The 13996-nt window shown below is 41.6% G+C and overlaps 2 protein-coding genes across 2 annotated transcripts in view; one reads left to right on the plus strand and one right to left on the minus strand.

The window, feature by feature from the left end:
- The window catches only part of LOC123234348 (cholesterol side-chain cleavage enzyme, mitochondrial), a 26029-nt gene extending 24837 nt beyond the window's left edge, over positions 1–1192 (plus strand). The window contains exon 7 of the mRNA XM_044660256.1: positions 1129–1192. Coding sequence (XP_044516191.1) covers positions 1129–1192 — 64 coding nt within the window. The remainder of the gene's footprint in view (positions 1–1128) is intronic.
- A 286-nt stretch (positions 1193–1478) lies between these two features.
- The window catches only part of CCDC33 (coiled-coil domain containing 33), a 181312-nt gene continuing 168794 nt past the window's right edge, over positions 1479–13996 (minus strand). Inside the window, exons 19-22 of the mRNA XM_044660257.1 lie at positions 6888–6974; positions 5795–5896; positions 1995–2049; positions 1479–1623 (exon numbers count right to left, since the gene is read on the minus strand). Coding sequence (XP_044516192.1) covers positions 1509–1623; positions 1995–2049; positions 5795–5896; positions 6888–6974 — 359 coding nt within the window. The 3' untranslated portion in view covers positions 1479–1508. The remainder of the gene's footprint in view (positions 1624–1994; positions 2050–5794; positions 5897–6887; positions 6975–13996) is intronic.

Raw genomic sequence — 13996 nt, forward strand, 5'->3', positions numbered from 1 at the left:
CTCAATTATCTTCCTTCCTTCCTTCCTTCCTTCCTTCCTTCCTTCCTTCCTTCCTTCCTTCCTTCCTTCCTTCCTCTTTCTTCTTTTTCTTCTTTGTTTGTTTCTCTCTTCCTTTCCCTTTCCCTTCCATCTTAGAATCAATACTGTGTATTGGTTCCAAGATAGAAGAATAGTAAGAGCTAGGCAATGAGAATTAAGTGACTTGCCCAGGGTCACACAATTAGGAAGTGTCTTAGATCAGATTTGAACGCAGGACTATCTCTTAGCCTGGCTCTTAATCCACCGAGCCACCTAGCTGTCTTCATGTGAATAAATTTCTTAACCTCTCTAGGCCAATTTCTCTTCAAAAGGACTAATGATGAGTATGTCACCCATCTCCCAACAGCAAGGTGAGAAGAATTCTGTATGCAGAATGAGAGAGTTTTTTGGACATGACCAATGTGAGAATTTTGTTTTGATTGATGATACATATTTGTTACAAGGGTTTTGTTTTTCTATTTCTTAATGGGGGGGGGGGGAGAGAAAATAAATGTAAACTTAAAAAAAAACCAACTGTATAATTCCAAGAATGGGGCTTGAACCTCATCTGACTCTACCCCAAGATCCCCTAGGAAGTTGGTATGTAGATGATATGTAGATGGATATAGATTGGAACTGGATGGTACTTATGGTCGGAGTGGGATGGTAGCCCGGTTGGTTTTGTTTCTTATGTCTTGGGCATCTTAGAAATCAAATAGCTTAACCAAGAGACATATTTCTTTGGGGAAAAATGTTTTAATCCCAAGAATCTGGTAAAATTGGGAGCAAAACTGCCAGGGTTGATAAAGACACCATTGGGCTGTGGATCTCTCCAATAGTTCTCAGGACAAACCTGGGAGGCAAGACACCTATCTCAGCTATGCTTAAAGTTGATTCTATCTCATTAAAGAAATCCTTGGGAAGAGAGTGCGAATCAGGACACCTAGGTTCTATTTCCGACTGCCACTAATTAATTCATGATGTGACAGTGGGCAAGTCACCATCATTTTGAGCCTCTAGTTTTCTTCTGTTAAATGAGGGTTTTTGGATGAGATGACCTCTGTGGTTCTTCTCAGCTTTGATAACCTACAACTATTTATTTCTCCCCAGAGTTACCACCCTTTCTCCTTGTTCCCTGTACATGCCTTCTTGCCTCGTGACATTGAAGTTTTAAAGCCCATTCTCTATTATTTTAGGATTCAATTTTCCTTCCTTTTTCTCTTCTCTCTTCTCTCCTTCTTTAATCAATCTGCCAGTTCTCTGCCCAGCAAGAGATTCTGAGCTGGAATTCTAGGAGTGAGGCCTAAGAAGGAGGTAAATGAGGGTGGTTGGTGGGAGAGAGAGAAAATCCAGGAGTGGGGATATCCCAGGGCAGGTGGGGTTTCATTAATTGGTCATGGACACTCACCAAGATTTATGTATTTAATAAAGTTGTTAGGGATCTGATTCCAGGAGAAGAATGTGAGGGGAGGCCTGTTTCTGTGGTTTTATCAGGTAGATTTCAGATCTGTTTGGGATTGGCCTTTACGGGTCAGGCTCTGGATTGAGCGATAACGGATCCGGTTTTTGCGGGCTCTTGGAGGCCGTACTGTCCGTAGTATTCCTCTGTACATAAAGCAAAGTAAGGATGATATGAAGGTTTCTGAAATGAGTCCTTTGTGCTGAATTCTAATTCCTCCCTGCAAAGACATATCCCAACCCCCTAAGCCAGAATGGGACACTGAGGAACTTGGGGCAATGGGGAGACACATGGAAGCTGTAGGAGGAAACCTGTACCCCCTCCTCTCCCCTTAATCTATCTACCTCTCCCACCACCCACCTCCAGCATCATTCATATACATTTATTGGGCTCAGCTGTGTGCCCGATACCTCTAATCTTCTGTGGGTCAGTGAGCTTCACAGACAGCCGGAGAAAAGAAAGAATCCTGGATTCAGAGTCAAGATACCAGGCTCTGGAACCTGGTTTGGCTACTTACTTGTTTTGTGACTCTAGGTCTGTGAGTTCCACTCTCTGGAGGTCTGGTTCCTCATCTGGAATATGAGGAAGTTGGACTAAATGATCTTAAGGTCTTTATCAGCAAGGAAATCCTATGTCCTAAAATCTGGGAGTTGTAAAGGAGCTGACATCTCAAAGGCCTACCTTGGACACTGGCAACAGGTTCCTTAAGAGCTTGTATGTGCATTTATGTGCATGTGTATATGTGTACACACACACACACACACACACACACACACACAATTAGCATCCATTCCTTTAATTTGGTTAAAAAATAGATGGATCAATCAATATTGGATTTTATACATCCACATAGATGTATGTTGTGTATATATATAATATCTATCAATCAATAAGTATTTAAATTCTTATGTGCCAGGCACTGTCCTAGGTGCTGGGAATACAGATACATTGAAGCAACCCATACTAGCGAAGAGCATACATTCTAATGAGGCCTCTCTTTCTTCCCTCATCTTTCTATTTATCCTTCCATTTTTTCTTTTCCTTCCTTCCTCCCTGATTTCTCCCATCCCTTCCTTCCTCTCTTCTTCCTTCTTTCTTTCCTTCCTTCCTTCCTCCTCCCCCTCCTTTCCTCCTCTCTCTCTTCCCTCCCTCCCTCCCTCCCTTCCTCCCTCCTTCTTTCCTTTCTTCCTCCCTACATCCTCTCTCCCTTCCCTCCACTTCCTCCACTCCTTTGTCTGTACCGGATTAACTTAGAGAAATGAATATGAACACCAAAACTAACTCAGACAAGGTGGGTGAAAAATGCTGCCCTGTGACCATGGGTATAGCCTTTCTCTCTGGGTCTTTTTACCTCCATGTCTTTTTGTTTAGACCTCAATTCATTGTGTAGGGATTGAGGAAACTACCTCTGATGATCAGAACCTTTCCTACATCTTGAAGCCTTAGAGAACTCCCTGGCCCTGAAAGGTTTTGATTCGCCCAGAGTTAAATAGCCAATCTGTGTCAGTCAGGACTTGAACTCTGGTTTTCCTGATTTTGAGGCTGACTCTATCCACAACCTCATGTTGCCTTTCTTTTTTAGCCTTAATGGTCATGATAATAAGTACTATCTAACTAGAGGGGTAACTGTTTGAAAACCCAACTGTTATTATAAACCTAAAGGCAGTGGATAGAATTTTTATTATTATAAAAAGCACATATATTACAATGGGAAAGGAAGCATGGAGGAGTGGGCAGAAACCTGCTAATACTCTAAGATTCCAAGTCCTCAGGGGCAGTTAGGTGGCACCATCCTCTGAATTCAGTGACAGACTCGGAGTCAGAAAGATTCATCTTCCTGAGTTCAAATCCAGCCTCAGACATGTCCCAGCTGTGTGATCCTGGGCAAGTCATTTAACCCTGTTTTGCCTATGTCACTTCTCTGAAAAAGGAGCTGGAGAAGGAAATGGCAAACCATTCCAGTATCTTTGCCCAGAAAACCCCAAATGACAACACAAAGAATCAGACATGACTGAAAATGACTGAATAACAATGCCTTAACTCCCTTCACTGATGAAATCATAGTTCTGGTTAATATACATGAACACACATGTATCCCTACACACACAAACCCCACATAAGTGTTTATGTCACATTCTATTGTCTCTTCAAAAAGCTCATGCCCCTTTGTGCTATCATGGAGCATCCCTCTCTACCACATCCAGGAAAAATAGTTCTTGAACTTCGGTTTAAGCATCTCCGGGAATGAGGGACTTGCTGCCTAGGAAAGCTGCTTGCTTGTGCAATAGATGGTATTGCAGGAAGCCATCAAAGCCCGTGACGTTTAGCATAGCTCATCACTAGCTCTGGAACCTGTAAAGTAGGTGTCAGAAGGATGGAAATTTCTCACTCAGTTTCCCCTATGTGACTCTTTTCTCACTAGCATTCTCTTGTATTGAAACTATTGCAATCAGTATCCTTATTCAGCCCCAGGGAGACACAGAAAAATACAGGTTCATGGCAAGAACAACCACAGTCACAGTCTATATATACACTATCCCAAAATAAACCCCTAAATAAACCCCCATAATACAGAAATTCCCCCTAGAAGTCGCTTCACAACAAACCAGCATATAGTGAGTTAAGGTTAAAGATTTTAAATCTCCAACTCAGATTCCCATACACAGGTGCCTGCAAGAACAGGCCAGAACAGTCTCCAAGTTTCCCCCCTTTCACATCCAATTTGCTACAGTAATTTAATATAAAAGCACAATGAATGAAATATGAAGAAATTGTCTCTCGTGAAAAGGCCTGTACGTTCCCACCACTGTAGCCCAAGAGATACGTCAAACACACCTATCACATTGTCTCCAAAGATAAGATGCATGGTGGGAATGGAATTCATGCCAACATTGATGTAATCTTGAGAAAAAATGATATAAAAATTAAAATCAGCAGATGGCACTTCAGATCAGCCACTGCAAACCTACTGGGTCTCTGGCTCTTCTCACTCTGTTTTTGCTCAATTGTCCCACCCACAAGGGGAACTGGACTGCTGGTAATCCCCCTTCTACCCCTTAGCATGGTATGATTTTTTGGAAGTTTCTTCTTATACTGACTTGGCAGCAGATATCCTATGGCTGCTACCCAGCCCTAGAAGATTCTGGATAGAAGATGAGACAGACCTTGGGTGGCTATTGTCCCACTTTGGCTCATGGGACAAGAGGGCTTATCTCTGCATCCTCTAGCTCACTTTGCCTATTGGTCTGGTCTATTTTTACCTCTTTAAAAAATCATGTATTCATGGAAATTGCTTTTTCTCCCTTTCTATATAGTTGACTATAGCCTTCAAGTTCCCCTTCACTACTAGATTGAGGATATTTCCATGATCACTTTCTGTGAGTTTGTATGCAAAAGTGTGTATAGGGTTGGAAGAGAGAAACTTAGAAAGGATCAGGATGGACTTTAAGAGAAGAAGTACAAAAAGGAGGTAGAGGGGATGTTCTGGGTAAGTGGCACTATCCAGGGCTTTTCAGTTCACCACAGAGGGGCAACTACTTTCCCTTACTATTCCCTAAGTCAGCATCAAAGCCAGAATCAGAGTTCTGGTGAATCTCACACCTTTTTCTCTTAAGGAAAGAGTCATGGATACCTAGATAAATGTTTGTAGCTCATTGTAACTCATATTTCAAGAACACTTAGACTGGGCAAGACACCATTATCATAACAAGCCTATGAGGCTGGCAGTGAAAATATTAGTTCTTGTGATTTACAGATAAGGAAACTGAGGTTCTAAGAGGTTAAGTGAAATTATCTATATAAGGGTTTGTCTGGGGCAGTAAATGTCCGAGGTGGGATTTGAATGCAGGCTTCTTGAATTATGAAAGGATGCATTTCATTTATTACCAGGGTCTGGACTATATGATCTCTGAGGTTCCTTGGGGAACCAATATACCCAGTGTTTCAGCAACCCTCTTTCCACTGATAAAGCAATCTAAGCCTTGGTTAGTGCTGTCCTTTCTTAGGCATTTCTGTCTTGGGCCAGGATCAGGGTCAGCTGCCTCTGCCCATGATGATAATAATAATGGTGGTGGTGGCAAGAGTGATGATCTCCATTTTAGAGATGAGAAAACTGAGGTGCACAAGAGAAATTACTTCCTCAGTGTCACATGGTTAATTACTAACAGAGCTAATATTGGAACTCAAACTTCCTGATTGCCAACTCATATACTTTCTAATATTGACCGCCTCAGAAATGGCTCTCATGGATGGACCAAGTGAGTACCAGATGCCTCCCTGTTCCTTTGCCTCAGTCCCAAGGTCCCCAAGGCTACTTACTCGGACTTCTGTCAATGAAGGGCTGAAACCATTGTCCTTTTCCATCAGCCTCGATTTCAGGTCTTGCTTTTCTTGGCCCCAGCGCCGTGCTGAGTCTTCCAGCTATAGCCCCAGAAAGATGAATAGGATCACCAGGGCCGCCAGGGTCATTACAGAAGGAGGCTGACCCATGTGTCTGGCAGAATAAGTGGGGATTCCAGTGCTTCTTCAGGACCCCCCTTCCCACTTGTGTGAGGTGTTAGGAATTATAATGGCTAGGATGGGCAAGTGGGGAAGAGGAAATGGGGTTCTAATTCTAAATCCTAAACTTCTATGATTCTTTGAACTTATGAAAAAGTCTGCCTTAGGCTCTTGGATCCAGGGGCACCAGTCAAGGTAATAGGCAGTTGACTGTATCCTAGTTTTCCTTCCCTTATATTCTGTTTCATATATCATAAGATCATAGATCTAAGGAAGGAAACAGTGGTCACTGAGTCATTTTGCATATGGTCACCCCTTCATTTTATAGATGAGGGAATTGAGACTCTGAGGGGTCGAGTGACTTCATTCTCTTCTTTGCCCTTGTCCTATAGTAGAGTTAGGTGGTACAGTTGGAAGAGCACCAGGCCTGGAGTCAGGAAAACCTGAGTTCAAATCTGGCCTCTCACATTTTCTACTTGTATGACCCTGGGCAAATCACTTAACCCTCTTTGCTTCAGTTTCCTCATCTGTAAAAGGAATTGGAGAAGGAATTGGCAAACCACTCCAGTATCTCCACCAAGAAAACCCCAAATGGGGTCACAAAGAGCTAGGCATAAGTAAAAACAACCAAGCATTGGGCACCAGAGCCTTATTCTCCATGGACTTGGCTCCCATTTCTTCATTTTTTTCCCCACTGCTACAGCCTACCTTGTTGCCCCTAGATCTGGGATTATTTTGAGCAATGAAAGACTCAAGGTTAATTCTTGTATACTATCTGACCCAGCATTCGTTCTGTCCCATTCTACTGCTATTCCTTAATATCTGGTCTTAATCATACAGGCAATAAGACCTCTGACTTCTTCCTTATTTCCTTTATCTAGGAAGACTTAAAAGGACTGTAGGCCCCACTTACCTCGCTCTCCAAAGTCCGAATACGATTTTGAGCGCTCTCCAATTTGGCCATAAGATTGAGTTTGTCCGAGGTACCAGAGAGGAAGTCCTGTAGGCAAAGCAGAAATCTGGCCTCTGACCATAGGGGAACCATTTTTTATGATCCCATTGCACATTTGAAGCAAACTGACTCAGTCAGAAGACCTGATGGAGATTTGCTTATTGACCTTTGTGGAGGTCATGTAACATGTGAGAAGAAAGTGAGTCATTTTGGAAAACAAGTAAATGTCATCATCCTAGGTATGAGAGTACCTTCGTCCTAGTCTCAGTTCTACTATATCCCACTGAGTTTTCACAACTCTGAATCTCAGGGTTAAGGCCCAACATGAAAATTACTTATAGTCATTTAACTGTAGGGACCTTCATCGATCACCTACTTCAACCCTCTAGTTTCTAGGAAACTGAGGACCAAATTGCCTGAGTCCATAGAGATAGAGCCAACCTTCTATGTCCTCTAATTCCATATGTAGCACTTCATGTTCCACAATGACCTACTGGATGACTTTGGTCAAGTCATCTGATCTCTCTTGATTTCAGTCTTCTCATCTGTAGAACAGTCATGAGCATAGTCCATCCATCTCAGAGAACTGTTACAAGTTTCAAATATAGGAAAACACTTTGGAGAGTTAAAAAGTGCTGTGCCAGGGACCCTTACGAACAAACTCTTGATATAACAAATTGTATACAGATAAGGAAATTGTATATAGAGAAGTTAGTCAACCTTCTGAGAATCCTGGAAGATAGGGCTGAGGCGATGATTCATGTAAAAATATTTTATTGATCAGGGTTATCAAGAATTCTCCTAAAGAATAAAGAACTGGAGGAATTCCATGTGAACTGGAAAGACAGGAACTGATGCAGAGCAAAAGGAGCAGAACCAGGAGAACATTGTACACAGAGACGGATACACTGTGGTACAATCAAATGTAACTCACTTCTCTACTAGCAGCAACGCAATGACCGAGGACAATTCTGAGGGACTTATGGAAAAGATGCTACCCACATTCAGAGGAAGAACTACAGGAGTGGAAACACAGAAGAAAAACAACTGCTTGAACACATGGGTTGATGCGGACATGATTTGGGATGTAAACTCTAAATGACCACCCTAGTACAACTATCAATAATATGGAAATAGGTTTTGATTGATGAGACATGAAGTAATCAGTGGAAATGTGTGTTGGCTATGGGGGTGGATGTTGAGGGCGAGAGAGTAAGAACATTAATCATTTAACCATGTAAAAATGTTTTTTTTCTAAAAACTAAAATTAAAAAAAAAAGAATTCTCCTAAAAAATTCCCTTATAATTTGATGTTTATTCTAATCAGATATCAACTTTGGAGAAGTTGACAAAGGATGGCCTAAGCAAAGAAGGGGGAAATGGGAAAATACCCTAAAAAGAGCTCTAAAAAGGGAGGGACAAAATTACTAATTTGCATTCATGTCAGGGGAATCGATCTAAATTTGTAAAAAGAAAAATCTAAATTGTAGAATATGTTAAAATACAAATTTGATCTAGAATACCAAAATGTTTCCATGTAGAGGTTCCTAGAAAGACTGGTTTAATGGACCAGTAAGAATGATGGATGGCTAGGATGTTGATTGTATGAAGCACAACCAAAAAGTATATGCTTGAAAAAGTTTCTTCTCTTAGGACTGGGTCCTTTAGAATCTTATTGACCTTGTCCATTTACTCTGTTAACCCTTCTGTACATGTAAAGCTTTGGTTAGAGCATCTCTTATTTAAATGGTCACAGATTCTGTCATATTTGGGTCTGAGTTAAGGAGTACATATTGTTCCATTGGGATGCCAGTGGATAAGAAGAGAGAATAGTCCTATTTCTCTCCTCAGACGTTGGGTTTTTTCCTGATGTGATAATAGGCAAGTTGGCATGTTTCTTGGTTGGACATAGAAGGAGAGAGAATCTTCTCTGGGTGTCGTTTTCTGAGAGTCAGTGAGAGGGGCAGTGGAGGTCTGAGGTCCTCGATCCCATATGGATCCGATCAATTGGCTGTGAAGTACATCCCTCCCACCCTGAATCTACCTTAGGCACAAGTTTCTTTCCTTTTTAATGCTTTAACTTCTGCTCTTCATGGAGACCATAAGCCTTTCCTCGCCATAGGAATGGTGTCTGATTCATACTCTAGAGTTTAAAGTGATGCCAAGCATCCTTCAGGATGTAGTGGTCCCTCCTATAGTGGAGCTGACTTTGATTGTAGCACTTCTGAAAAGCTGCATTTAAGTCCCATTTTTTGGTGCAGAACAATGCATGCATTTTTTGCTCTTGGCCAATTTGGAATTTTTTTTGCTTGATTATGCAAATACATTACAAAAGTTTTTTTTTCCTTTTCTTTCTTTTTTTCCCTTCCAAGAGTAGAAGGGAGAGAAAATTGATTTTTGTTAATTAAAAATATGTAATTTAATTTTTAAAATAAGTCCGTTTCTGAAAATCAAGTAATGTATTTTTAAAAAAGATATACTTTCTGTTTTAGTAACAACTCTAAGACAAAAGGGCAAGGGCTAGTCAAATGAGGTTAAGTGACTTGCCCAGGGTAACACAGCTAGGAAATATCTTAGGACCTAGAACCTCCTGTCTCTTGGCCTGGTTCTTAATTCACTGCGCCACCTAGCTCCTCCCAACAAGAGTTAATTTGCTAAAATGGACTTCTCCACTAGCAGCAATGGAATGATCCAAAACATTTCTGAAGGACTTACGACGCTATCCACATCCAGAGAAAGAACGGTGGGAGCAGAAACACAGAAGAAAAACAACTGTTTGACCACATGGGTCAATGGGGATATGATTGGGGATATAGACTCTAAATCAGTGATTCCCAAAGTGGGCGCCACCACCCCCTGGTGGATGCTGCAGTGATTCTGAGGGCAGTGATGGCCACAGGTGCATTTGGGGGTGGTGAATAACTGTAAGGGGGATGGTGATAGTATGTGACATGGGGCGCTAAGTAATATTTTTTCTGGAAAGGGGGCGGTAGGCCAAAAAAGTTTGGGAACCACTGCTCTAAATGATCATGCTAATGGAAATTTCAATAATATGGTCTTGATCAATGACACATGTAAAACCCAGTGTAATTGCATGTTGGCTACGAGATGGGGTGGGAGGAGGGGAAGGAAAGAATATGAATCATGTAACCATGGAAAAATTTTCACAATTAATCAATAAAATAAAAATAAATTTAAAAAAATCTGCTGTGCAAATTCATCCCTTTGCATATGGTGGGCTTGCTTAAAAGAAAGTGTCCATGTATGTATGAATGTCATAGAAGCTGAAAATGAGCAGGATGAATCACTTGGGTCCAAGGCACCCACCTGTCTAAGTAGACTCCCCAGGTGTGATGAGCACATTGGCTGCTCTGTCTCTTGTAGCATCTCTGCCAAGTCTCTGACTGCTCCCATCTCCCTGGGAGTCTCCTGGGACTGTGGAGAAAGAACTCTCCAAGTCTCTCTAGGGCTCCCAGGAGATGTCAGGAAGGTGTGATGGAAGACTAGATTTGTGGCTCAGGGAATGAAAGGGCAGAGAGGGCTCAAATTTCTGAGTTAGGGCTTCTTCTATTGACTTGGAATAAGGGATAGGGGTGTTGAGGTTAGGTGGGGGGGGGTAGGAAGTGCTGGTACTAGAGTTGGGTCACCCTTCATCATGGGACCCTTGGACAAGGTGGGAGGGAAGTGAAGCTCTCAGATACAGCCACTCTATTCTAACACTGCACAATGGACAGAGCTCTAGGAGGAAACCAGCTTGGACCCAAAGCTGGAAAGCAGTTGAAGATTCCAGGAGACCTCTATAGAATCAAGAACCTTGACCTACACCCACCACCTCAGATTGCACTAAGGGTCCATAGGCCACTGTAGGCAGTCTCAAGGTAGATGGTGAATAATCACCAAGCCTGATGAGTAACTGATCCCAGCTTGAAAAGACTCTTTGCTCTCTTGGTGAAGATGCAGGGACATGCATGGGGAGATGGTCATGCAGAATGGGGGAATTGACTGGAAATTGCAACAGGGCTAGAGAACTCCAAATCCTAGCAAGCAAGGAATAAGCTCCTCTTTGAGATTGCCCCAGAGCCCCCAGTCATGCGTAGTCAGACTCCAGGGAGCCATAGCCAGCCCTTGTCCCAGCAGCATCTTAGCATATCCTGGCATTTCCTGTGATTGACTTTGGACCGTCAGACAGCGGTAGGCTGCATGCATCTTCTACCTACTCAGTCGTGGAGTTTTGGGGTTTGTAGCAAGTGAGTCCACATGCAAAGGACAATGCAAAAAAGCATGCTTGTGGATTGGCAGCCCGGGTTCTTACCGGCAGGGCTTGCTGCTGCAGGATGATGGGGGAAGACTGATGGCGGTTTTTATCCAACTCACTTCGCAGCCTGGCATTCTCGGACATCAAAATGGAGTAAAAGTCAAAGGGAACATTCTCTCCCTTGGGGCCTAGGGAGAGAAGAGTGGCTAGGAGGGACCTTAACATGGCAATTCACTCTTACCTCCCTAATGCACTTATCCTGTTTTATGGTATATTCAAATTTTCTGGGTATATATTGTGACCTCCATGAGAACAGGGATTGGCATCTTACCTCCTTACCTTTGATGCATAGAGTCCCTGTCTTCCTTTAAGATGCAGCTCAGACACGATCTTCTGCCTGAAGCCTTTCTTGAGTCTCCTAACTGCTAGTATCCTCCCCACCAAACTCCCTTGTATTGGACTATTTTGCATTTTTTTGTTTTGCTATTCTCTTTATATTCATGCTGTATATATTTTCACATGTGCTTGTTAATCTCCCCCATTAGGATGTAAACTCATTATGAGATGGGATTATTTTATTCTTTGTATTTGTACTCAGCCATGCATGGTATATAGTAGGGCCTTAATAAATGCTTATTGATTGAAACTCTAAACTTCTGAACTTTTCCAACATCTAGTATGGTGCAATGCACATAGTAGGTACCTAATATGTGTCTACTGAACTGAATTGAGTTGAGGGGGAAAGGAGAGGAGAAAACCCAGAAACTGAAAAATTGCTGCAGTCCTAACTAGCTTAGCTCCCCCTTGTGTGAGAGAGGGCAATGTGGTGTTGTTGAGAGAAATTCCAATGGATTTCCTGTCTGATGCCCAGAGTTTGCAATTTATTTACTACCTGTGTAGCCTTGAGAAAATTATTTCTATTCCTTGAACCTCAGACTCCTCACCTGTAAAATGGAGGATTTCAATCACCTGACCTCAAAGGACCTACCTGACACTAAAATCAATGATCTTATGATTCTTGATATGCTTCCAGGTTCTAGGAAACTTCCTGAACAGTAAGCACTGCAATGTATTGTGACTAGCTTGACCCGTGTTCCAAATGATACTGACCATTTCAATGATCCAACTGAATCTCAGGGACAGGCTTAACCTAGGAGGCAAATAATCATCCAAAAGGTAGAAGAAGCAAAGAGGAAATACTTAGACCAGATTCTTACCAGCAAGCTAGGACTGATTACTGAAGCAGATAATGTGAAGACCTTTAAGTGTGTGACAGAGAAAAGAAAACCTGATTCTAATGGGTCATGTCCCCTAGCTTGTGAGAGAGCAGATTTCAAAGAGTTCAGACAAAGATAGGTAGGGTCCAATGGATTAAAATTCTACAGAGACCAAAGAGGAAAGGAAGTTCTTGAGAACTCAAGGCACCAAGAGAATTCCAATAGGAAGGGATAAGGAGGAAACTTTTTGAAGAGACCAATGTGGATGCACAAGGTGTTCACTGACCCACTTGGACTTTTACAGGACATGTAACTCAAGATGGAAGCAAGAGATAGTAACCAAGAATAAACACCAAAATATGGAAAGGTGTGTTTCCAAGAGTACTAAAACTTATAATAAGTTAAAGCTTATAAGGGAAGTTAAAAACAATAAAAAGCTTTACTGGGGAAAAGGGAAGGAAAAGGATTACTTCTTAGGTTGGATGGGAAGGGAATAAGCATTTATATAGCACCTATTATATGTCTGTGCTGTGCTAAGTGTTTTTCTAATAGCTCATTTGAGCTTCATAATCACTCTGCAAGATTGGTGTTGCCATTATCCCAATCTTACAGTTGAGGAAACTGAGGTAAACAGAAGTTAAATGGATTGTTCAGGGTCACACATGGCTTGTAAGTATCTGAGGTTGGATTTGAACTCAGACCTTCTTGTCTCCAGCTCTTTATCTACTATGCCACCTAGCTACCTAAGTGATAAACGAATGAGAGAGAGAAAGGAGATTTAATTATTTTGCTTCAGTTTTCTCTGTCAAGGAGAATGATTTATAAATGAATGATAGAAAGTAGATTTAACTATTTTGCTCCAGTTTTCTCTGTCAAAGAGAATGATTTTGAGCCAAAATGGCTAACAGGAAGTTGGAGCCAAAGAAAAACAAAAAAATAATAAGATGATGCCCAACTCTTTTTGCTAGTTTCAGGTTACCAGACTGAATTATAGTCCACGATACTGAAAGAAGAAATGGTTATGATTGCAGAGTCCCTCTTGGTAGTCTTCATAAGAATGAAGAACCCAAGTGAAAAAGGGAAAACACATTAATTTTCATCAAAGGGAATGGAGTCTGCAGACTATGAGCCAATGAATTTGAATTTGATTCCTGGACAAGTTGTTGAACATACCAAAGGTATGGCTGGTGCATATACAGAAGAGTGATGATTTAAAAAAATAACATATTATAGCTCCATCAAATTTCTTTCTTGAGAGGTGAGAGCAATGATGCAGATAGCTAGATTTTTAGCAAAGTATTTGGCAATCTCTCATATTATTTTATGGACAAGATAGAGAAAGGTTAAAGAATAGGATAACAAGATGAAATCAGAAGCGGCTCAAAGGAGGGACAACTAGATGACTTGGTGGGTAGAGAGTCAGTCCTAGAGAAGGGTTCAAATCTAGTCTCAGATATTTCCTAGCTGTGTGACTCTGGGCAAGTCCCTTAAACCCTCCTCTATCTTGTTTGATCCTTAGACTGATTCTAAGATAAAATGGGTTTAAAAAAAAGAAGTGGCTCAACTGTATCTACTCAATGTCCGTTTGGAAGGAGGTC

Source organism: Gracilinanus agilis, chromosome 2 (genome assembly GCF_016433145.1).
Source record: "Gracilinanus agilis isolate LMUSP501 chromosome 2, AgileGrace, whole genome shotgun sequence".
Lineage (NCBI taxonomy): Eukaryota > Metazoa > Chordata > Mammalia > Didelphimorphia > Didelphidae > Gracilinanus > Gracilinanus agilis.